Genomic DNA, 25,038 nt, shown 5'->3' with positions numbered 1-25,038 from the left:
GTAGCCAACTACGCCACCTGGGGAATTGCGCCCCAGGTGATATTTACTAAGATACAATACTGAACACCCGGAGCACGTAATGACTCCCCAACACAGATTCGTTATACAATATACATATATATATATGAAGGCAGGCAGAAACGTGTGTAACAAAATATACAACAGTCTTTATTTAAATGCATTGGTCAGTTATGTCGTTAAATCAATAAAACAATTCAAACCATAAGACAGTCAATTCATCAACCCATGGGACTGTTCAAAACAATATAAATAGACGCATCCAATGTGGTTAAAAGTGCTGGTGACTATAAAGTGCATGTGCAGGGATATCAGCACTTCAGTGGGAGGCATTTTAAAATGACAGTATTCTCTGGTTAGGATAGGATATCGAATGCAATATAAATATATATATATTATATAGTACACGATATATAATTACATATAAATATATACATATATAAGCTCAGATAATGAGAGAATACAAGATAATAGGAGTCATAAACCAAGGTCCGGCCTCGGACGACCAACGACCCAGCAGCGAGTGGCCGTGTGATATGGCTCTCTCGAACACGGTGGTGCGGAGGGGGTGGATAATGGATCGGAAGGGTAAACCCCAGCAAAGCAGCAGGGTGTGCCGGGCCCCTGAAAGCACAGGTGGCCGTATTAAACTAGCATTTAAATATAAAGTTCACGGAGGCAAGAACAGGTGCACAGTGAGACTTACCGCTTTAAATTAGTGTGACACGCACCGTCGGGATGCCCACAGCGGCAGACCAGATAAGAGGAGAACTGGGTGGCGTGGTGAAGTTTCACCGCACGCCGACACGCAGGGCTCCAAAAGGAGCGAGTAGGTCGAGTCAGTAGCCCCGAGGCTAAAGAGACAAGAGTCGGTCGAGTTCAAGAGCCAACAATAACTGCAGATGATCGTTTAAACAGACAGAGGAGAAACATACCTGCACTGCTGTGCACGTCAACACGCTGTCACCCGATGGGACAGCTCAGTTTAGAATTCCCACTTCAGTCAGTGGAATCATTCCCAGCCGGGAAGAGTGTGGCGTGGCACTCACACACCGACGGGAGAGAGACAGACAGCTGACGCATACGGAAGACACGCCGCCTTATAACGCCACCGTGCCACTAGTAATCAGACTACTAATCAGTGGGCGGGGGATGGGCTGTGACAGCGTGGGAACTCAGCCCATCCTGCCACACATGCATGAGCGCACTACGCAGGCACGGGCGCACGGCCGCACCTGTCATGGAGGAGTTTATTTTCCCAGTGATGGATTTTCTCTACGTGCTAACCCCCTTTTTGCTTTTCCCTGTGTGTGCGTCACACTGTCACTCAGCAATAATGTGAAACAGAACACAAAGATGAGTACAATTTGTTTTGTAACCTGCAGTGACCACCAGCACGCAGCATCTCTCTCTCTGTCTCTCTCTCTCTCTCTCTCTCTCTCTGTCTCGAAATCGGATCGGGAGCAAAAAAAACCATGACGGGGATATCCCTAGCTACCACATGTGGCGAGTCATTTTTCATACCACAGAAAAAACGACTGTGCCGGAATGCAATTCATAGCATATGTTAAGTGTAAGTGGCTGATATAATGTTTCAATGTTTCATGTCCACATGTGAGACCTTTTAAGGAAACTATTTCCAGAGCACTAGTTGTTTCAAAGGAAGTGGCATCGTTTGGGATTGGCACCTGACCAATTGGACCATTGTTTTAATGCTGGATTCAGCTGCCATCTTGGTTTGTTTTTCCTTTTGCTCCACATGAAAGGGCTGATGTGGACTAGCCCTTTAAGACCTGGAACACATCTGTGTCACGTTAGCATTAAACCATTATTTGAAACTTTAGCTGTTGAAAAATTGCAGATCTACAAGCTCGTAGCGCGGCACCGAGTGCCGCACTACGACCTTATAGATCTGCTATATTTTTTTTTATCGTGAAAATGTGTGCAAATCCTTTTTTCCCAGCGGACATTTTTAACTCAAATCTTTGCTTCTGGGGGGGTTCCTAGCACAACATATCTTCAGATGGGGGTCGGCGGCCAATTTCATATACATTGTGGGGTCCTTGACATGAAATAGTTTGAGAACCACTGACATAGAAACATCACAACTTCAGAAAACTGTCAGGATTTTAGAAGACACTTTGTAGAATCTGATCTCAGCTCTCAGTGGACTAGAGGATGCTGCTAATGGCTCAGGAATGCAGCTATACTGTGAGCCTATAGTAGGAGAGCACTCTGGACAAAATGCACACTGTACATCATTTCCCAGATGTGCCACGTCATACGCGTGCTGACGGTAAATTGGGATAACATTGAGGTTAAGGTGGAAAAGGGTAGTCACATTTCTCTTACTAAAGTAAAAGTACTGTAATGTAGATATAGTCGTCTTAGTCTGTATGGTCTGTAGGGAATTCAAAAGTATTTGTACCTGTACTTAAGGATTAGGATATGGTTGTATTCATAATACAGGTTAGGTCATGGCAAGGGACAGGGATTTAGTTTTAATGGAATAAATCAAGGTTATGCGAATGTCCTCAAATGTATAAAACTAGAATTTCGCGGGCCTTCGGCCCGCTCATCCCAGAGTTGCGTTGCCCCGCGTTGCGAGACAGAAGTCCACAGGTACAGAAGTCCACAGTGACACGCGTTGTATGCAGCTGTTTTGTGTTGCAGCGCGTGCGCGCGTGTGCGTGCAGACTTACTGCCATAAGGAATGTAATTACCTTCCGCTCCTGGCGGATTGATCCGTCAGATAAGCTTTATTATTGATATCAAAGCGGATCGCTGATTTCTATTTTGTCATTATTAGTTTGGCTCGGCCTTTCCTTCTTTAGCGATCCTAGACCGGATTGCGCAACCGCCCTGCCGCCGACCTCCCATTATACAGGCTGACTAAAAGCTGAATAACTCCTAATCTACTGAGCTCTCCATGGTTTGGATACAACGCGCGATGTTCAGAGGTCTTTGCTGTTTATCCGGTGGTGTAGATGGAAACATTAGCGCTTTCTAGAGCAAGGATGGCTATGGTTTAGCTCGCTATCATTGACGCTATTTATTTAGCATAAGATGGACGCCCACAACATCCGTTTCTGTGCTGTGTGTTCACCCTCTAAATCGCCCCCGCAGCCCTCGGCAGTCTGAGGTTGGCTTTGCGTCCAGCAGGTGGCAGTAAACGTGAGAACATGAGGGGGATGTAGCACAGCAATCGGTGACCCCTACATTAAGCTGTGTTGCTCCCAAGATGCAGTGCAAATGCGTGTTGTAAGCAACCGTAGCCAATGGGAAAACAGGATGCAGTGTTGCCAGGTCCGCGAATTGTAAGCGAGTTGTAAGTAGCGTGTTGAATGGCATATTTTCTGGGCTTGTTTTCATAGACGTGGCAACAAATTAGGCGGGGGTGTCGGTGCTTGTGGCGTGTTTGTGTTTATTATTGATATTGATGTTGTTTGTGAGTGTGGACGGGAGGCGGCTCTAGTGGCAGTGCAATGACAGTTTTTACGCGGGTGTTGTTAAATGTGGCCGTGCGGCGCGACATGAGGAGATAGCCGTGGATCGACGCGGAGGGTAAGGCTGTGTCGTGTTAGTGTGTTGTTGCAGTGTGTGTTGCAGCGTGTTGCAGCGTGTCAGTGACGTAGTAGCTGGTGCCTTTTGTTCCTGTGCGTGCTTTTGGGCACATGTTTTCAATTGTAATATAGGATGTGTAAGGGATATTTGGAGAATAACCGAAAAGGTACATATACAGGTATACAGTTTTTTGTACTAATAATAAATATAATCATAATCTACAAAGTAACTTGTAACTAAAATTGTCAAATAAATGTAGTGGAGTAATAACATTATTTGCATCTGCGATGTAGTGGAGTAGAAGTAAGAGTATTGGAAATACTCAAGTACAGTACAAATACCTCACAATTGTACTTATGTACACTACTTGGGTAAATGTACTTTACGCTATAGTTATATTCTGTTCTGATTGTTTTTGCGCATGCTTTGATGGGTCAGGAAAGAAAAACACATTTTGATGTGTTTGTTTTAAGATTCAGGGATATTTTAAGATTTTGTTTTAAGATTCAGATATATTCTTTTAATGTTTTAAGATACTAGAGCGGTGCCCGTTTGGCACTGGCCTACTTAGAACGATGGTAGTTGGAAATGAATGCCCCACCCAGATATTATGTTTGTATCCCTTTTATGCCCATATATGGAGTTCTTTGTCAGGCATGCCCAAATATGGAGTCTATGCAGACGTCAGAATGATGTCAGAAAAGGCCAGCTCCATATGGACCCTGGGCAGGGGGCCCTGTCCAGAGCCCGGGCAGAGGCCTTTTTGTGGCGGTTCTGGACAACCGTGGGTCCGACCGACTCGACCCCATTCACTGCACCCCCCGTGCTGGTGTGGAGCGCGTGAGTCGAATTTGAAGTCTGTGGGGCGAACGGTTCTCGAGTTACGTGGATTACAGACGTGCCGGTACATACAGACAGACAGAGAGACTGAGACTTGGTGCATTTATCGATAGATGTTTTAAGATGCAGGGATATTGATTGGCGATCAGTTGAGTGTGTCTCTCGAATCTGTGCGTTCACTTTCTGAACAATTCAGTGCAAATATATCAAAATCATTATAATGTAGAATATTGCAACATGCTTCAATCTGTATAGAAGGAAAAATCACACCCGTGTGAAGTGAGGGGGGCTCTAATTATCATACATCAGCATCAAGAATGGTGGTCCCTTGCCAGGGTTCCCACCAACATACATATGCCAATTTGCTCAGACATATATGACGTAAATTCTCCGTTCATTGTCAATGGCATTTTTAATGTTTGTTCAAACAACACAACCAGTAAAGCTGTATATAGGAGGGGCTGGCGCCCCTCAAAACACAGGCCTATTCCTGTACTTAAGGATTATGATATGGTTGTATTCATAATACAGGTTAGGTCATGGCAAGGGACAGGGATTTAGTTTTAATGGAATTAATCAAGGTTATGCAAATGTCCTTTCTCTGTGTGTGTGTGTGTGTGTGTGTGTGTGTGTATGTGTGTGTGTGTGTGTGTGTGTGTGTGTGTGTGTGTGTGTGTGTGTGTGTGTGTGTGTGTGTGTGTGTGTGTGTGTGTGTGTGTGTGTGTGTGTGTGTGTGTGTGTGTGTGCGCGTGTGCATGTGCATGTGCGTGTGTGCGTGTGTGTGCTTCAGCCTCTTCTTGGAGCAGGCCCAGCTGGAGTGTTCCACAGAGGAGACAGACATTCTGGGCCAGGGCGGCAGCGGAACCATCATCTACCGAGCTCGCTACAGGAGGCAGCCGGTGGCTGTCAAACGCTTCCACTTCAAGAGGTGTCGACAGCAGACCATTCACAGTGACACAGGTACACAGGTGACACAGGAAGGGAGGGACTAGTGGAGAAGAGATCCAGTATAACTAAATGTTAGGGAGGGACTAGTGGAGAAGAGATCCAGTATAACTAAATGTTAGGGAGGGACTAGTGGAGAAGAGATCCAGTAGAACTAAATGTTAGGGAGGGACTAGTGGAGAAGAGATCCAGTAGAACTAAATATCAGGGAGGTACTAGTGGAGAAGAGATCCAGTAGAACTAAATGTTAGGGAGGGACTAGTGGAGAAGAGATCCAGTAGAACTAAATGTTAGGGAGGGACTAGTGGAGAAGAGATCCAGTAGAACTAAATGTTAGGGAGGGACTAGTGGAGAAGAGATCCAGTAGAACTTCTTCATCAGGGCAGCCCAGCCATGTCGGAATGGCGTCATGACTAAAATATCTAAAATAACATACCGTTATTACACACATAAAAACCCCAGGAGAAAGTGTTTCTTGCGTCCTAAACATCACTAAAATGAGCTCTGGTTGCAAAAGGGGTGAAGTGGCCCTTTTTAGGTTTATTGCTTGGAGGTAAATTAAATCTCCACAGCACACGGTAGAGCACAGCTTCCACCAAAACAACACCCTTAACTTAGAGCACAGCTTCCACCAAAACAACGCCCTTAACTTAGACTTCGGCTTCCATTTGTTTTTGTTTTTCTAAGCGGCATTGCTATTTGCTATTAATCCATTGAGACCTGGAACGCATCCATGTCACGTTAGCGTTTAACCACATTAACCATTAACCCATTTTGGGCGGGAACCCCTTTTGGTGTTTTAAACATTATGTTATAATTTAGCTATTGAAAAATAGCAGATCTACAAGCTCATAGTGCGCCACCGAGTGGCGCGCTATGAACTTGTAGGTCTGCTATTTTTGAAAAATCGTTAAAATGTGCCTCAAATCTTTCCGAAAATTGTCATGATTTAGAAAACTTTCTTTTTTAAATTTCGACGTCAGGCCTGAATGGGTTAACGAGGCTGCTTATAAATCTGGTATCAGTGCTATTATTTTTTTCGAGGCAGGTTATAAATCCGTCGCAGTGGGACAGGAGTCATGGTGGAGTTGTCGGACATCGCTAGGATCGAATGTGCGCTTTAGTATTGATCTGTGTGTGCACGCACGCGCGCGTGTGTGTGCGTGCATGCGTCACTTACTGGTCACAGACACAAGGCCAGCACACTCCCCTCTCTGTCATTTTGTGGCCAGAAGGGTGTAAAGAATCTCTGCCCTGCCCCTAGAGGCTTTGATGCGTCCTTACAAACTTGACGCATCAAACTGGAACAAAGCGATATTGCCTGCATAATGTGGGTCGTGGGATGCAGGAATCCAAAACGTCAAAGCTTTTTTTTGTCAGGAGGGTGAGAAGCTCAGTGACGGTCACCCGCTGAAAAGAGCGGAGCCGCGCCTTTGCCTGGAAGGAAGGGGTTGGGCCACCTAGTAAACAATGCGTCCTTGGGCGCCTTTTCAAGGCATGCCCAGCAGCGAGGAGACCACGGGGGACCAGATGGAGGGATTGTATCTCCACGCTGGCCTGGTAAACGCCTCAGGGCGCCTCCGTATAGCTAAATGATGTGGCCTGGCTGCGGGATTGTCTGCTGGAAGTGATATCCGTAGCCATGACCCCATTCCCCCGAAGAGAAGACACAGAAGGATGGGTGCAAAATTTACGTTTTGACCTGCTGGTGGCACTAGAGGCTAGCTAGGTCATGGGGCGGAAGACATGCAATCGTGTCTTCTGGAAATGATTTATCTTGTTATAATGTCTTTATTGTGTTTTATAGGTAGAGGCCTCGTATAATCCCCCAGGTCTTCTTGCCTCCTCCTGGCACTTCCCCTTGTTTATTTTTGTTTGCTTTAATGTATTGCTCTATACAAATCAAATCAAATCAAGTGGTTATGGATCAACATCTGGGGAGCATGAATGTGAACGGTAAGTTTCATGACGATCTGCTCATTAAGTCTTTGAGATAATGTAATGTAGAACTGGACAGTTTTTACTACAGGAAAGGTCATGGGGTCAGCGAACTCAGTGGGGGGGCTTTCTCCTGGGAACATGAAGGTTCACCGCACCACATGGCAAATCTCACACGTAGATTTTAAGATGTCTTGTTTGGGACCAAAGTGTTATCCTAAGATTTTAGTTTTAGTAATCTACAGTTCATTTTGTCAACAAACATGTATGTTTGGTGGTGCCTTGATGGCGTCGTGAAGCCAATTAACATTGCAGGAGAAAAAGGTATTTTTGACCTGAATTCAGCTTGTGTGGTACTGTGGTAACCTGGCCTTACTTCAGGCATGCGAGTAGTTGTAACCTGGCCTTACTTCAGTCATGCGACACAGTGTGTGTGTGTGTGTGTGTGTGTGTGTGTGTGTGTGTGTGTGTGTGTCTGTGTGTGTGTGTGTGTGTGTGTGTGTGTGTGTGTGTGTGTGTGTGTGTGTGTGTGTGTGTGTGTGTGTGTGTGTGTGTGTGTGTGTGTGTGTGTGCGTGCGTGTGTGTGTGCGCGTGTGTGTGTGCGTGTGTCTGCGTGTGCGCGTCCTTCCCTCCACAGACACCATGGTGAAACACATCCAGTCGGTGGACGCGTGTCGCTGCTTCTCAGAGTTCCGCCAGGAGGCCAGCATGCTGCACTCCCTGCATCACCCCTGCATCGTCCCGTTGGTGGGCATCAGCATCCACCCGCTCTGCTTCGCCCTGGAGCTGGCCCCCCTGGGGTCCCTCAACGCTGTCCTGGAGGACCACTACAAAGGTAATGACTCTGTATTAATATAGGACATCAAAATCCGACCTGTCTGAAGTGAGTGGTGCAAAAGCGCCCCCTGTTGGTACCCTAAACATACATACTGTACATAAGGGACACAGCCAGGGACGGACAAAGCTGGGCATTGGAGTGCCCTAGCTGCACCCTATCCCCCTTTCTGAAACCAGCTCCTCGCCACTCGCTCTACACACTTGCCCTCGATATGCGCGTTCACGCGAGGCTGCGCCATATTAAGTGTCGTCCGAAACCAAGCAGCCTTGAGTGGAAGTGGCTTATAAAGCCCTCAAGAGCGAGTCTGTGCCGATCTAGACTCGATTGCCTTGTGCAGCCCTGTTCTCTGTCCGCATGGAAACCGCGACCTACAATGTAAGTACCACCACAAATAAATGATAAATAAACTCCTCCTAAACAATCTTCATCTGATGCAGAATAGACAACACTCCAACTGATGTTCACAAGGGCTCTTTATTTACCCCACCGTGAAAAAAACTATAAATGAAAGTTATGAAACCACACAAACAAAACAACTTTTAACACAATGATTTATAAACACCATGGATGTATATGACATGTCATTTTTGACAGTCACGCTGTATTTCCTTTTTCCATATTAATGAAATCCACATGTCACAAACATACACGATACAATGCAATATAACTGTACAAACAAAATAACAGGTAACACAATTGCGTGATGGTAACCATGGCAACGGATGGTGTCTGTTTCCTGTTTCTGCACAAGGAGGGCGAGTGTATTTCCAAACTCAGTCAGTAAAATGCAATACAACACGCTTTATATTACTACATAATCAATCTGAGAACCCGGCGTCAAAATATAAATGAAAAACAGCACCCTCTTTTCCATTTGACGTTAGTCAACACTCAACAGTCTGTCGAGAGAGAGTACGACATAATCTTTAGACCAATTTATACATCAACATATTCTCTAAGAGTCTAAGGCATACTCAACAGAGAAAGTTCAAAGCACCGTCAGACTGGAACAACCTGCCCTTAATGTCACTTACAGTAGATCAATGTATTATTTCAATGCTTACAAGACTTCATCTGCTTCATCTTACATCTACTGTAGCTGCTCCTGTTTCTGTATTTATTAATGTATCTATTTTATTTTAAGATGATCCTATATTGGCATCATGTTTGTTTATTTGCATTGATTGTTTTATTTCTTGTATTTTAATGTCATTGTTTTATTCAGGACGGGAACCCCTTTTGGTGTTTTATCCCTTCTGGAAGGGAACCTTTTCTGGGGTTCTTGTTGCTATTGTACAGTGTATAGTATACAGTAGCAAAAAAAAATTGAATACATGTTTGAATTTTGACCTGAGAAAACTTAGGTCAGGCTTTAGAAGGCGTTTTTAGAATCGGTCTTAAATGGATTAAAATCTCTATCGAGTTAGGAGTTAGGAGTTAGGTGGTTTCTTCCGGACAGAAACAAAATACAAAACATAATTAATTATTTTGTGTGACTTGGGCTTATTCAGGCTGTTGTCAATGAGGTCCTTTATAATTCACCTTTAGCTAAGCCCCGCCCTCTCCCACTTAGACACTCCCACTTGGACACTTTCCAGCCGGTAAATATCATGGATTTTACACATTAAATACTGGTTCATTTTTGGAACCAGACCTTCAAAATCTCTTCCAAATCCGTCAACAAGGCCTGCCATATGCACTGGGAAAATATGTGCGTGACGTTTCTTTTTTAAAACAATGTTTTATCATAGGAAAACTATTGGTGGAGAGGTTTGTCTAACCCATGTTATGCTTAGCTCTGATTGGACCATAGCAGTTTGGGGAGGGGCTTAGCTATAGGTCAATTAATGTCTCCACCTGAAACGTGTCATGCTTTGGTGTAGCATTAACAGGACTTCTGGTCTTCCCACTGATAGGCTCTGGGTCACATGCTCTCTGTTCTTCCCACTGATAGGCTCTGGCTACATGCCTCTGGGTCACATGTTCACCTTCAAGGCAGCCTATCAGATCGCGGCTGGCCTGGCGTACCTGCACAGGAAGAACATCATCTTCTGTGACCTGAAGTCTGACAACATCCTGGTGTGGTCGTTGGAGGTATGACTAAAACTATGACTAAAACATCCTGGTGTGGTCGCTGGTCGACTATGATGGAAAATGACTTATCGACTACCTTTTTTCACTGACGAAAACTAAAGAAAAACGAAGGGCCTTTGTGTGTGGAGTTTGCATGTTCTCCCCGTGTCCCCTAGGGTAGGTACCCTCAAATGTTCTCCTGTGTCCCCTAGGGTAGGTACCCTCACATGTTCTCCCTGTGTCCCCTAGGGTAGGTACCTTCACATGTTCTCCCCGTGTCCCCTAGGGTAGGTACCCTCACATGTTCTCCCCGTGTGTCCTAGGGTAGGCACCCTCACTTGTTCTCCCCTTGTCCCCTAGGGTAGGTACCCTCACATGTTCTCCCCGTGTCACCTAGGGTAGGTGCCCTCACATAGTAATCCTGGTCTCTATACTGCCTCCCCCTAGCCAGCCGGGGCGTCTGATGGAGGGGAAAGGAACTGGTTGGAATAACATGTTCCTTCCACGCGCTACGTCCAACCAGGGAAACTCCCGCCCTGTCAGGTGATAAGAAGCGGCTTGGACTCCTCATGCAGTGAAGGAAGCATGAGGTCAGTCCGTTGCTCTCCCCAGGTTAGCAGAGGGAGTGTAGCGCCCAGGATTATCTAGTGACTAGATAATTGACACTGAGGTTCTGCTCCAGTCTGCTCACTGATCCCGTGTTTGCGGGTTCTTTTCAGGTGGACGATCCGGTCAACATCAAGTTGTCCGACTACGGCATCTCTCGCCAGTCCTTCCACGAGGGGGCACTGGGTGTCGAAGGCACGCCGGGTTACCAGGCTCCTGAGGTCCGGCCCGGCATCGTCTATGACGAAAAGGTACTTTCTGTCTGCAACTAGCCTAGCGCTCAGGCACACTAAAGAATGACCTATCCTAGCGCTCATGCACACTAAAGAATGACCTAGCCTAGCGCTCAGGCACACTAAAAAATGACCTAGACTAGCACTCATGCACACTAAAGAATGACCTAGCCTAGCGTTCAGGCACACTAAAGAATGACCTAGCCTAGCGCTCATGCACACTAAAGAATGCACTAGCCTAGCGCTCAGGCACACTAAAGAATGCACTAGCCTAGCGCTCAGGCACACTAAAGAATGACCTAGCCGAGCGCTCATGCACACTAAAGAATGCACTAGCCTAGCGCTCAGGCACACTAAAGAATGACCTAGCCTAGCGCTCATGCACACTAAAGAATGCACTAGCCTAGCGCTCAGGCACACTAAAGAATGACCTAGCCTAGCGCTCATGCACACTAAAGAATGACCTAGCCTAGCGCTCATGCACACTAAAGAATGCACTAGCCTAGCGCTCAGGCACACTAAAGAATGACCTAGCCTAGCGCTCATGCACACTAAAGAATGCACTAGCCTAGCGCTCAGGCACACTAAAGAATGACCTAGCCTAGCGCTCATGCACACTAAAGAATGCACTAGCCTAGCGCTCAGGCACACTAAAGAATGACCTAGCCTAGCGCTCATGCACACTAAAGAATGCACTAGCCTAGCGCTCAGGCACACTAAAGAATGACCTAGCCTAGCGCTCAGGCACACTAAAGAATGACCTAGCCTAGCGCTCATGCACACTAAAGAATGACCTAGCCTAGCGCTCAGGCACACTAAAGAATGCATGTGTCCCTTCATGTACTAAATATCTAACATTTATTGCATGTACAATACATATTTTGTTGCTATAATTGTATCATTGACTAGAAGCTCGACCCGCCTGCGCATAGAGTATATAAAAGGATAGAGACTGAACTGGCGTGAAGCTCCGCCCCCCCAGCTATTCATGTCAGTGGAAGTTGCTCAGTGGCGTTTTGAAGCACCCGGAAGACTGCCGGAATTACCGTCTCAGAACGTCTACTTCCGCATTTGACCACCAAATTTTGGTGGTCAAATGCGGAAGTGCAACCGAGCGCTCAATGTTAAAGCCCAGCTGCACGGGGTTTCCCAGTCATGAATCCACGGGTCCGCCTGTAGTCCGTCCTCCTACCACTAGGGCCCAGTGCTTCAACGTTGAATAGCCTCACTGGCCCCTTGCGCCTGCGGCATGTCTTCGCATCTAAAGTCTAAATGTCTAAAAATGTAGTATTTTTCAGCCATGATGTGTCTGTATAGATTAATTGGAAGTAAGTGGTCCTCTCTCGTGTGTTTAGTTTATCTCTCAGCTGATTCCACCTTCCTATGATTTTTCTTGTTGATTTGTATCGTCGGAAATTGCATGCTTTTACCACAACAACTGTATAGGAATTAGCTTTAGTTGCATTATTGATTATTGGGGCTTTGTACTCTCATGCAGTGCAGGGATATCAGGACTGTAGTGATGCACTGCAGGGATTAGATAACTCCACCTCGAAGGCATCAGTGGCTAGAGAGAGTGATGCACTGCAGACGTGACACAGCATATTATTGTGACAAAAGCACATTATTAATGTCATTCTGCTTTATTTTTCTGTACATTCTTTTGAAAAAGAGAAATGTAACATGTGGAAACTGTTTGTGAGAATATTATCCCATTCTCGACGGGAACCCCTTTTGGTGTTTTAAACATTATGTTGTAGTTTAGCTATTGAAAAATAGCAGATCTACAAGCTCATAGCGCGCCACCGAGTGGCGCGCTACGAGCTTGTAGGTCTGCTATTTTTGAAAAATCGTTAAAATGTGCCTCAAATCTTTCAGAAAATTGTCATGATTTTAGAAGACCTTTTTTTAAATTTCGACGTCAGGCCTGAATGGGTTATTGTTCTTTCCTATTCATGTATGAAAGGTAACGGGTCTGGTACAGGGGTGATTGACAGGTGTCAGTGACTGGTTGATGTCGCCACCAGAGTTTACTAGTAGAGGAAGTGACACATGGGGAAGGGAGGAATCTCAAAACAAACAGAGTGTAGGCCTGCACGGAGGAGGAGAGGAGCGCAGGGCTGCCAAGTCTCACGCTTTGAGAGTGACAGTCACGCAATTTGACCTTTTACCACGCACCACGCCACACCTCCCATTTCTCACGCGCGCACAATACGCACGCCGAGGGGGCCATATAATGTGCCAAAAAAGCCAAACCGGCTCTCATGATAATAATTTTCTCTGCGGCTCCGCCGCATAATAACGCGCGCCCATGTGTGCGTCCTCACAAACGGCAAAACAGCCGATCTGCCTGAGATCATGCAGCGCTGTTATATGCAGTAGGAGGGTAACCAGTGGACCACCAAATCGTCAGCAGGGTCCCTGACTGTGACGCATGGAAATGAGCCATGCAGAGTTTAACATCGCTTCGAAATATTTTTCATGGAAGACAATATAGCCTCCACAACAAGTGAGTAAGTGACTATCTCTCTTCTATACTCTTCTATACACTGTGTGTGTGTGTGTGTGTGTGTGTGTGTGTGTGTGTGTGTGTGTGTGTGTGTGTGTGTGTGTGTGTGTGTGTGTGTGTGTGTGTGTGTGTGTGTGTGTGTGTGTGTGTGTGTGTGTGTGTGTGTGTTTTTAGTTTTTATTTCACAAAATATTCCCCAATGTTGAATAAAATGTCCACCGTAAGCCAGCATGGCAATACAAAACCTTAACGCACAGCATACAGAACGGTGGGCGCTGGTACCTACACTACTCATACCAAACCTTAACGCACAGCATACAGAACGGTGGGCGCTGGTACCTACACTACTCATACCAAACCTTAACACACAGCATACAGAACGGTGGGCGCTGGTACCTACACTACTCATACCAAACCTTAACACACAGCATACAGAACGGTGGGCGCTGGTACCTACACTACTCATACCAAACCTTAACGCACAGCATACAGAACGGTGGGCGCTGGTACCTACACTACTCATACCAAACCTTAACACACAGCATACAGAACGGTGGGCGCTGGTACCTACACTACTCATACCAAACCTTAACGCACAGCATACAGAACGGTGACCGCTGGTACCTACACTACTCATACCAAACCTTAACACACAGCATACAGAGCGGTGACCGCTGGTACCTACACTACTCATACCAAACCTTAACGCACAGCATACAGAACGGTGGGCGCTGGTACCTACACTACTCATACCAAACCTTAACACACAGCATACAGAACGGTGGGCGCTGGTACCTACACTACTCATACCAAACCTTAACACACAGCATACAGAACGGTGGGCGCCGGTACCTACACTACTCATACCAAACCTTAACACACAGCATACAGAACGGTGGGCGCTGGTACCTACACTACTCATACCAAACCTTAACGCACAGCATACAGAACGGTGACCGCTGGTACCTACACTACTCATACCAAACCTTAACACACAGCATACAGAACGGTGGGCGCTGGTACCTACACTACTCATACCAAACCTTAACCTTGTTTGTTGTGACAGTAATCTCGGTGGAGTCGGTGTCCTATTATGTGTCGTGTCATCATGTCGCTGGTTTAAACATCATTTCTTCTTTATCTTCGAACAAGCATGCCAGCCTGATCCTATCCCGGGTCGCCGTGTTGAATTTAATCACACAAGCATTCACATTTTGTGTCATAAATGGACTATAATGTATGTATATGTATGCCAGCTCCGTGAGGGGGTGTGTGTGTATGTTGTGAGAGGAAGCGATATGGCCTCTTCCATATTCATGGCCCGCTAGAGGCGAGACTGATGACATATTGAAGCGCTGCCACAGCGTAAATGTAAATACAACCTAACGGGACTAAAACTCGAAATCATTATGGAGATATCAGATTTCTGTCCCTCTGCTTCCGGGTTCATCGTTTATGCTTGGAGAGAGACCAGATCAAGGTAGGAGGAGGGAACTTGGGAACTCAATACTGCCGCAATCTGGTGGAGTCAGCAGAGTGAGAGGGTCTGACGGGCGACCTTGGCCTTTAGTTTCAACGTAAAGGTGTTGCAGCAGAGTGAGAGGGTCTGACGGGCGACCTTGGCCTTTAGTTTCAACGTAAAGGTGTTGCAGCAGAGTGAGAGGGTCTGACGGGCGACCTTGGACTTTAGTTTCAACGTAAAGGTGTTGCAGCAGAGTGAGAGGGTCTGACGGGCGACCTTGGCCTTTAGTTTCATCATAAAGGTGTTGCGGCAGAGTGAGAGGGTCTGACGGGCGACCTTGGCCTTTAGTTTCAACATAAAGGTGTTGCAGCAGAGTGAGAGGGTCTGACGGGCGACCTTGGCCTTTAGTTTCATCATAAAGGTGTTGCGGCAGAGTGAGAGGGTCTGACGGGCGACCTTGGCCTTTAGTTTCATCATAAAGGTGTTGCAGCAGAGTGAGAGGGTCTGACGGGCGACCTTGGCCTTTAGTTTCAACATAAAGGTGTTGCAGCAGAGTGAGAGGGTCTGACGGGCGACCTTGGCCTCCGCTGTTTGTTTAGCTTGTCGTTCCGGAGGATTTATAGTCCGCTGGGCTGACTGTTATGACTGGCTACTTCCTCTCAGCAGGCAGCATGTTGCTCTACTGTCTGATTAGTACCACATGGACCAGGACACTTTAATGGGCGAAGAGGAGAAGGTGCGTGCGTGCGTGCGTGCGTGCGTGCGTGCGTGCGTGCGTGCGTGCGTGCGTGCACATAGATCCATGTTCTTGTGTGACTAGTGTTGAAGAAAATTATGTTTTTAGTGTAGGGTTGCTTCGATACCAATACTGGTACCCTCATGTACTGATGTACTCATTTACTGATGTACTCATGTACTCATGTACTCATGTACTCATGTACTGATGTACTAATTTACTCATTTACTCATGTACTGATGTACTGATGTACTCATTTACTGATGTACTGATGTACTCAGTTACTCATTTGCTGATGTACTCATGTACTGATGTACTCATGTACTCATGTACTGATGTACTCATTTACTCATTTACTCATTTACTCATGTACTGATGTACTGATGTACTGGTGTACTCATGTACTCATGTACTGATGTACTCATGTACTGATGTACTGATGTACTGATGTACTGATGTACTCATTTACTCATTTACTGATGTACTCATGTACTGATGTACTCATTTACTGATGTACTCATGTACTGATGTACTCATGTACTGATGTACTGATGTACTCATTTACTCATTTACTGATGTACTCATGTACTGATGTACTCATTTACTGATGTACTGATGTACTGATGTACTCATGTACTCATGTACTCATGTACTGATGTACTCATGTACTGATGTACTGATGTACTCATGTACTCATGTACTGATGTACTCATGTACTGATGTACTGATGTACTCATTTACTGATGTACTCATGTACTGATGTACTCATGTACTCATGTACTGATGTACTCATTTACTGATGTACTCATGTACTGATGTACTGATGTACTCGTGTATTCATTTATTCATGTACTCGTACTCGGTACTTGGAAAATCCTGATACTCTCACCCGATACCAAGAATATTCAGTTTACAGAAACATGAAGAATCGTTAGTCTTATTGTGGTTATTGTACATTACAGTATCATTACAGTTCCATGCATGTACAAGGAATGAAATTGGAGAAATTGGTTCTTTACTGCCCCCCCCCCTGCCTCTGCGGGGAAGCATTTCAAAGGAGCACACACAGAGAATCTCCATAAGCCCTCTCACCCCTCACCACCACCTCTGTATATATATATCCCTGAGAGTCCGCTGAGCTCAGCCCACAGCAGGCTCTCTCTCTCTCTCCCCTGGCATTGATTAGACTTTTTGATGAGGTCTGGGTATTGTAATGTGATGCAGCGAGGGACCTGGCTGAGCGAGAGAGATAGGGGGAAGGAGAGAGAGAGAGAGGGGAGGGGGGGTGGGGGGGGCTTAGGGATTAGGGTTTCAGGAGGATGTGGTTATAAATGAGGAACGGACAGAGTGCACTTAACTGTGGTGTGAGAAGTAAAGCATGGAACGGAGTGGGCAGACCTGTCTCCCAGTCCCTAGACAGCACTGGTTCCCACACTTTTTTCATGTCAAGGACCCCCGAATTGACACGAATTAGCCTGCGGACCCCCATTTGAAAAGATATACCAGTGACCCCCATAAGAGAAGATTTACTATTTTCCTTTCAAGGACCCCCAGTTTTATATGCAACAGGCTACGGACTCCCATTTAATTACATTTCTATCTACTCTGGGACCCCAATTTAGTCTGGTTTTAGTCGACTAAATATCCTAAGCTTTTAGGCAACTAAATCAACAGCTGGTTTTGTCGACGAAAATGTATTTTGGCGTTTCCTTGATGGCGTCGTTAATGACAGATTTTACACTTCATGGTTGCATGTTGGAAATAGCGCTGCAATCTGTTGTAGATCTTGTAGAACTTGTAGATCTGCTTTTTTCAGAGCACAACCAAACATAACATTACTTGACATTTAGTTCTACTGGATCTCTTCTCCACTAGTCCCTGCCTGACATTTAGTTCTACTGAATCTCTTCTCCACTAGTCCCTCCCTGACATTTAGTTCTACTGGATCTCTTCTCCACTAGTCCCTGCCTGACATTTAGTTCTACTGGATCTCTTCTCCACTAGTCCCTCCATGACATTTAGTTCTACTGGATCTCTTCTCCACTAGTCCCTCCCTGACATTTAGTTCTACTGGATCTCTTCTCCACTAGTCCCTCCCTGACATTTAGTTCTACTGGATCTCTTCTCCACTAGTCCCTCCCTAACATTCAGAAAACTGTCAGGATTTTAGAAGTAATTTGTAGAATCTGGTCTTAGGGCTTAATGGGTTAAAATGGTAATTTATATAGCCTTTATCCAAGGCGTAGATTGTGCATTACATTCGCCCATTCACACACACACATTCACACACCATTACATAGATTGTGCATTACATTCGCCCATTCACACACACACATTCACACACCATTACATAGATTGTGCATTACATTCGCCCATTCACACACACATTCACACACCTTTACATAGATTGTGCATTACATTCACCCATTCACACACACATTCACACACCTTTACATAGATTGTGCATTACATTCACCCATTCACACACACATTCACACACCTTTACATAGATTGTGCATTACATTCACCCATTCACACACACATTCACACACCTTTACATAGATTGTGCATTACATTCACCCATTCACACACCCATTCACACACCTTTACATAGATTGTGCATTACATTCACCCATTCACACACACATTCACACACCTTTACATAGATTGTGCATTACATTCACCCATTCACACACACATTCACACACCTTTACATAGATTGTGCATTACATTCACCCATTCACACACACATTCATACACCTTTACATAGATTGTGCATTACATTCACCCATTCACACACACATTCATACACCTTTACATAGATTGTGCATTACATTCACCCATTCACACACACATTCATACACTGATGCCGGGGGAAACCATGCAAGGCACCAACCAGCACATCAGGAGCAATTAGGGGTTCAGTGTCTTGCTCAAGGACACTTTGACACTAACTCTGGGGGAGCCCGGGTTCAAACTGGCAACCTTGCGGTTACCATCCGGTCACTCTACCCCTGAGCCACGGCCGCCCACAGTTTGTGTTCATCCTAGTTTTAGGTGATGAAATCAACCCTAATAATAGCCTTTCTTTCCTCGTTTCCCTCAACCAACCAGGTGGACATGTTCTCCTACGGCATGGTGCTGTACGAGCTCCTGTCTGGCAGGAGGCCCGCCCTGGGTCACCACCAGCTGCAGATCGCCAAGAAGCTCTCCAAGGGCGTGCGACCTCCGCTGGGCAGCCCCGAGGAGGTCCAGTTCCACTGCCTCCACAGCATGCTGACCGCCTGCTGGGACACCAAGCCCGAGAAGGTCAGTAGAACCATGAGAAGGTCAGTAGAACCTCAGAGGAACCCACCATGGTTCCATCAGTGGAGACAGTTACAGTCAGTGGTGGGAAAAGTACTCAAATGATTTTAGGCCTGATGTCGAAATAAAAAAAAGTCTTCTGAAAGAATATATGTTCAATTTTCAAAGATTTGTGCCGCATTTTCACTATTTTTCAAAAATAGCAGACCTACAAGCTCATGAGCTTGTAGATCTGCTATTTTTCAATAGCTAAAGTATAACGTAATGCTTAAAACACCAAAAGGGGTTCCCGCCCAAAATGGGTTAAGTAAAAGTATCAGTACTGCAATGTAGATGTACTCCGTTACAAGTAAAAGTAAAATGTACTTGAGTAAAAGTACAAAAAGTACAAAAGTGTTGGCATCAAAGTTTTAAAATGTATAATAATTTTGAAAATATTTCTACAAAACAATAGTAGATCTACAAGAAAATAGCTGGTCTACAAGCTTACAACACGTCACAAACTATTTCTGCTATTTTGTATATATATTTGTTGGAAAGACAAAAATGTAACGTTCTTTGTATTTAAGTTATTCGTCATATCTGCCCTGATGTGATTTATGATCACGGAGCCTAAAAGGCAAACAGAAATACAAATTGTAACGTTTCATTGTTCAATGCAAAAAAAACACAATTCAATTATTAGTCACAATTATTTGTGTGACCATTAATCCTCATCTTAACCCTTTAGACCTGAGAACAGATTCTACAAATGTCAGATCATGACAGTTGTCTGAAAAACCCCATGTTTCTATATCACTGGTTCTCAAACTATTTCATGTCAAGGACCCCCAAAAACTATCTGTATTTGGCCGCCGACCCCCAATCTGAAAATATATATTTTCACGTTTTTTCAAAAGAATAGCAGATCTACAAGCTCGTAGCTTTTCCAGTAGCTAAAGTATAACATAATGCTTAAAACAACAAAAGGCGTTCCCGTCCTGAATGTGTTAAATGCATATTCATGACAGTCCTTTTCAAAGTTAGACTCTGGTCTGGTTCCGTGCTCACACTGCTACGCCAGGCAGCCCAATGACCTCAACGACCCCATGTCCTTTTTTTAATTATTATACCACTTACTTCTAATTGTGTGTGGTTCAAAACGTTTTTTTTTTTTTTTTTTTAAAGCCTGTCGATTTGTGGAGATTATCTCGTGGAACAAAACGTGTTAATATCATAAGCGGTTGTTTTCTACAGAGCTTATTGTCCTAATTTATCCCCCCCAAAAAACCCAATGCCCAAAAATTCCACTGTAAATCTTGCAGTGGTGGAGGAGGGGAGGGTTGGCCTACAAACAGACCTTATCACTGGAACACCGTGCAGGGAAGCTTTGCACTGAGGAGAAACTGTTTTCATGTCAAACATGTGTCTTTAGTTTACTTTATACGGTATAAATGTTACATGAAAAAGCCAAGCATGTCAATATTTGTCAGTCAAACATAACTAGGTGCATGTGTGCGTGTTTGTGTGTGTGTGCGCGTGTGCGTCCATCCAGCGCCCGCTCGCCGCGCACTGCATGCGTCAGATGCAGGAGCCCAGCTTTGCGTGTCTCCAGTACCTGCTGCCCTGCGACACACACTCCCAGCTGTTCCTTTCACACCTGCAGGGAGGCAGCGCCGTCTTCTGGGACGGAGAGAAGGACGGCAGGTCGGTGGGCTTCGGAACATGTTGGAATAGTTTTGAATTGATAAAGTTGTGATTTTTTTGTTGTTGTTTTGTTTGTTTTTGTTTGAAGTTTTTCTAAATCCTAATTGCGAACGCAGTGATTGCGAATGCAGTGAGCACTAACTATAGAAGATGGCCTAAACTGTCTGTCTGTCTGTCTGTGTGTCTGTCTGTCTGTGTGTCGCGCTGTAACACCACCGGCCCGCCACCAGAGGGCGCAGCTGTATCACACACACACGCACACACAAAACTTAACTTAAAAAAAACTTAACTTAAAGAAAAAACTTAGAAAGAAAAAACTTAAAAAGAAAAAACTTAAAAAGAAAAACTTAAAAAGAAAAAACTTAAAGAAAACTTAAAAAAAGAAAAAGAAAGCACGCACACATACACACACATTAAAAAATGAACTTAAAATAAACTTAAAAAAACTTAACTTAAAAACAATTATTAAAAAAAAGAGAACTTAAACAAAACCTTAAAAAAGTACGTAATTTATTCTAATTGTTGTTATTGCAATTTACGAGCTGCGTTCGCTTCCCGTGTTCACACGTCTTACTTGTACTATATGTTTTATGTAGGAAACATGTAGGAGAACCGGAGAGAATATCTCCTTCCATATTAGGACAGATTGAAGGATAACCTTTACACTTGACGTTTATCCAGCATCCATGATCTGGGCGGAGTTTTTACATTTTTAGTGTACTAGTGTACAATTTACAATGTAGGCATTAATCAGATGCTCTTAATCCAGAGTGATTTACAGTAAGCAAGAACAAAACATGGTGATACATCATATACATAAATATATATATATATATATATATATATATATATATATATATATATATATATATATACATACACACACATACTATTACTTACATACATGCATACATACTGTGAGGATTGATACCAATAACAAGAGACAGACAGGCAGGAAACAGGTTTGAGCCCAGGATTTGGCGCTCATTTATTGAAACCAAAATTATATTCACAGGGTTTGACATTTTAAATAATAGTCTCAGGCTCCAGGTTAGTCGACTTAAAATGTCAGCTTCAAATAGCAAACTCAAAATCTTCCTCCCCTTCTAGGACATCATGGGATAGGTGAGTAAGGGTAGCCTAAGTGGGACCATGCGGGGGCTTCATATAACTTTGTCTTTGTCTTACTTGAATGTCATTTCCACACACGGGGGGATTTAAAGGGAGTTCTCCATTCTCCAAGCCATATACTTGCGAGCCTCATTTCTAGCCGAGCCCAATGGGGACCCGGGCATCAGTATGCAGCCTATGAGGTGAGAAAGATACAGTCAGTCTGACGTATTTCGATTGTATTATATTTGTGAGGGAGTGTGTGTTCGCTTACCGCTAGACCGCCCGCCAACCTGCCACGGAGAGAGCTAAGAGCGAGTGCGGGGAGACGAATCCTTTTTGTAGTGTTTGGCTGGGAGCGCAGGTGTTTCTCATCTGAAGCTCTCCAGCAGGTAATCATGATAATACCTGCCTCCTATTACACAGCCCAGCCTGTTGCGCTCTACTCCGCCTCCCACGCTCTCTCTCTCTCCGGGGAGGTGGTCGCACGGCGCGTGTTCCCTCAGCGAGACACCACAATACACACACACATATATATATATATATATATATATATATATATATATATATATATATATATATATTGTGACGGACTGAAGTGGGAGACGGAGACAGTGGAGAAGGTTCGCGATTGAGGTGCGCCGCCTCTTTTATTTATGAGTGGAAATCATGTAGCAGTCCAGGGAATGGTAACATAGATCACAGTCCGTTGGCCACACGGTGGCGTCAATGGTCCCTCCACGGTATCTGCAGGTGCGAGATAGAAGTTAGTCTTTTTAAACAACAGGACATTTTTAACATAAATCCTCCTCTGCGGGGCTAAACACTGTCCCCCGGCCCGAGGCCACTCTGGCGGGGCGGGGGCATGACAGTGAGGTACAATAAACAGGCTTCTCTTCTCTTCGGCCCTCTAGGTTCTACGGCAAACAGCGGCTCCACCGGCGAGCCCGGGTAAGTACAGGTAGGTGGTCTAACATAGAATAACACAGTACGTTAGCTATACGTCCTCTTCTCCCTGCCGGGTCCCCGGGACAGGTGTTGTGTCGCTCAGGTATGACGATAACACAGGTGTGCTCCCCGCTTCAGCCCAAAGCGTCTCGCTAGCCTCCCCATCCGTGGCAATATATAGCCTGAGCGGAGTCTTCGCCTTTAACGGCTCCTCTTGACTCGTCAGGTGAATGATATGTGAACAGTGGTAAGGTTTCTCTTACGACCTTGTCTCTTACGGCCTCTCTTCCAACCTCGCTACTCCGTGTCCGGCTCCGATCCTAGAAGCCTGTCAGTTATAATATATATATATATATATATATATAATGCAACTATGCATATATACTATATAGTGCTACGTCTACATACAATTATATCTAAGTTACCTAAGTTGAGCCTTTCGCCTGCAAGGTCGTTGGGCTGGGGCAAGTGCTGCGGGCCAAGATGGAGTCTGAGAAGAGTTTGGGACTGCTGTGAAAAGGCGTTCTGATTTAAGAAAAATGACCTAAATGATGTAATTGTACAGTAGAACTATATTCATTGTGAGTGGTATTGAAATAATTGTCACACATCATGTCATTGTATGGTAATAATCTCAATCTCAAAGTAACTTGAAATATATTTCAACTAACCCCACCTTGAAAACCACACACACACCTACTGAAAGAATACAAACCCAGGACAATACGGACAGCTCCCAGAACCGTATGTTAATGGTTAATGTGGTTAAACGCTAACGTGACATGGATGCGTTCCAGGTCTCAATGGGTTAACCCATTCAGACCTGAGGACCATTCTACAAATAAAATGCCTTCCAAATCCTGACAGTTTTCTGAAACACCCATGTCACTCGTTCTCAAACATTTTCATGTCAAGGACCCCCAAAAATATATGTAATTGGCCGCCGACCCCCATCTGAAAAATAAAAATTCCAGACACCAAAGAAGCAAAGATTGAAGTTGAAAACGTTTGCTCTGAAAGAATATATATTCAAAGATTTGCGCCACATTTTCACGATTTTCCAAAAATAGCAGACCTACAAGCTCGTAACGCAGCACTCTGTGCCGAGCGAGCAGCCATGTCTCATCTGTAACAGCTGTTAAAAGGCCTTACGTTTAGGATGCGTAATTACCTCTTAGTGGGAAAACGGTCCTGCTTTTCCCAGAGCTTTTAGCATCTCCCCACCTCCTTCCTTTCTTGCTCATTAACCGAGAGAGACAGAAATCTGCGATCTCTCTGTGGGTCTGTTTTACGGAGACGTTGTGGGAGGGAGGCTGGCTGGGGTTTTCCTTTTGAAATACATGAAGGTGTGAGAAGGCTTACGCACGCTATTTAGGACACTTATATACGCTATACCTGTATGCTAGTATAATAAAACTTAACAGATGCACACACACGCACACACACGCTCTCTCACACACACACACACACACACACACACACACACAAACACACAGTCAAACACGTGGCCGCACACACACCAAATTTAAAATGTAATCATATGCTCACTTACACTAACACTCACATTTAGGACACTTATATACGCTATACCTGTATGCTAGTATAATACAACTTAACAGATGCACACACACGCACGCTCTCTCTCTCTCTCTCACACACACACACACACACACACACAGTCAAACACGTGGCCGCACACACCAAATTTAAAATGTAATCATATGCTCACTTAACTACTGAATTATACACGCACGCATGCTGTGTGGGGCTGTGATGGCTGAAGCAAGGACGCCCGCACGACTCCAATCTGTCTTAGTTTCTCTGGACATTCTTACCGGGTGCGCGGTCGAGGAAAGTTAACTTTACAAGAAATTCTCCAAGAAGAGAATACCAGCACTCACGGACAATTGGACATGTCATTTGGTTTAAGGCACTTTTTATTCTTTTATAATTCGCACAGTATGCTGCAGAGCAGACAGCACAATGTACGCGTTTCGGCGTATAGACTTCGTCAGCGTTATACTAATGGCTCCCATGTGTCTGGTTGATGTAAAGGTCCCGTGAACTTAATCTGGGTACAATAAAGCAGGGGTTCTCAATGTTTTTGACTGGGGACCCCCGGAAATGCTATGTCTCCTATAGGAACTACAGTGTGTTGTGTCTCCTATAGAAACTACAGTCAATGTGTTGTGTCTCCTATAGGAACTACAGTGTGTTGTGTCTCCT

At 44.8% G+C, this 25,038-nt stretch overlaps 1 protein-coding gene across 1 annotated transcript in view; it reads left to right on the top strand.

Moving 5' to 3' along the window:
• Positions 1–25,038, top strand: part of lrrk1 (leucine-rich repeat kinase 1) — a 141,446-nt gene that overhangs the window by 91,284 nt on the left and 25,124 nt on the right. The window contains exons 27-32 of the mRNA XM_079496474.1: positions 5,213–5,382; positions 7,943–8,140; positions 10,098–10,237; positions 10,936–11,073; positions 18,877–19,071; positions 20,603–20,754. Coding sequence (XP_079352600.1) covers positions 5,213–5,382; positions 7,943–8,140; positions 10,098–10,237; positions 10,936–11,073; positions 18,877–19,071; positions 20,603–20,754 — 993 coding nt within the window. The remainder of the gene's footprint in view (positions 1–5,212; positions 5,383–7,942; positions 8,141–10,097; positions 10,238–10,935; positions 11,074–18,876; positions 19,072–20,602; positions 20,755–25,038) is intronic.

This window comes from Electrona antarctica (genome assembly GCF_951216825.1).
Source record: "Electrona antarctica genome assembly, chromosome: 3".
Classification (NCBI taxonomy): domain Eukaryota; kingdom Metazoa; phylum Chordata; class Actinopteri; order Myctophiformes; family Myctophidae; genus Electrona; species Electrona antarctica.
Note: the sequence above shows the minus strand (reverse complement) of the source record. Positions and strands in the feature narration are given on the sequence as shown.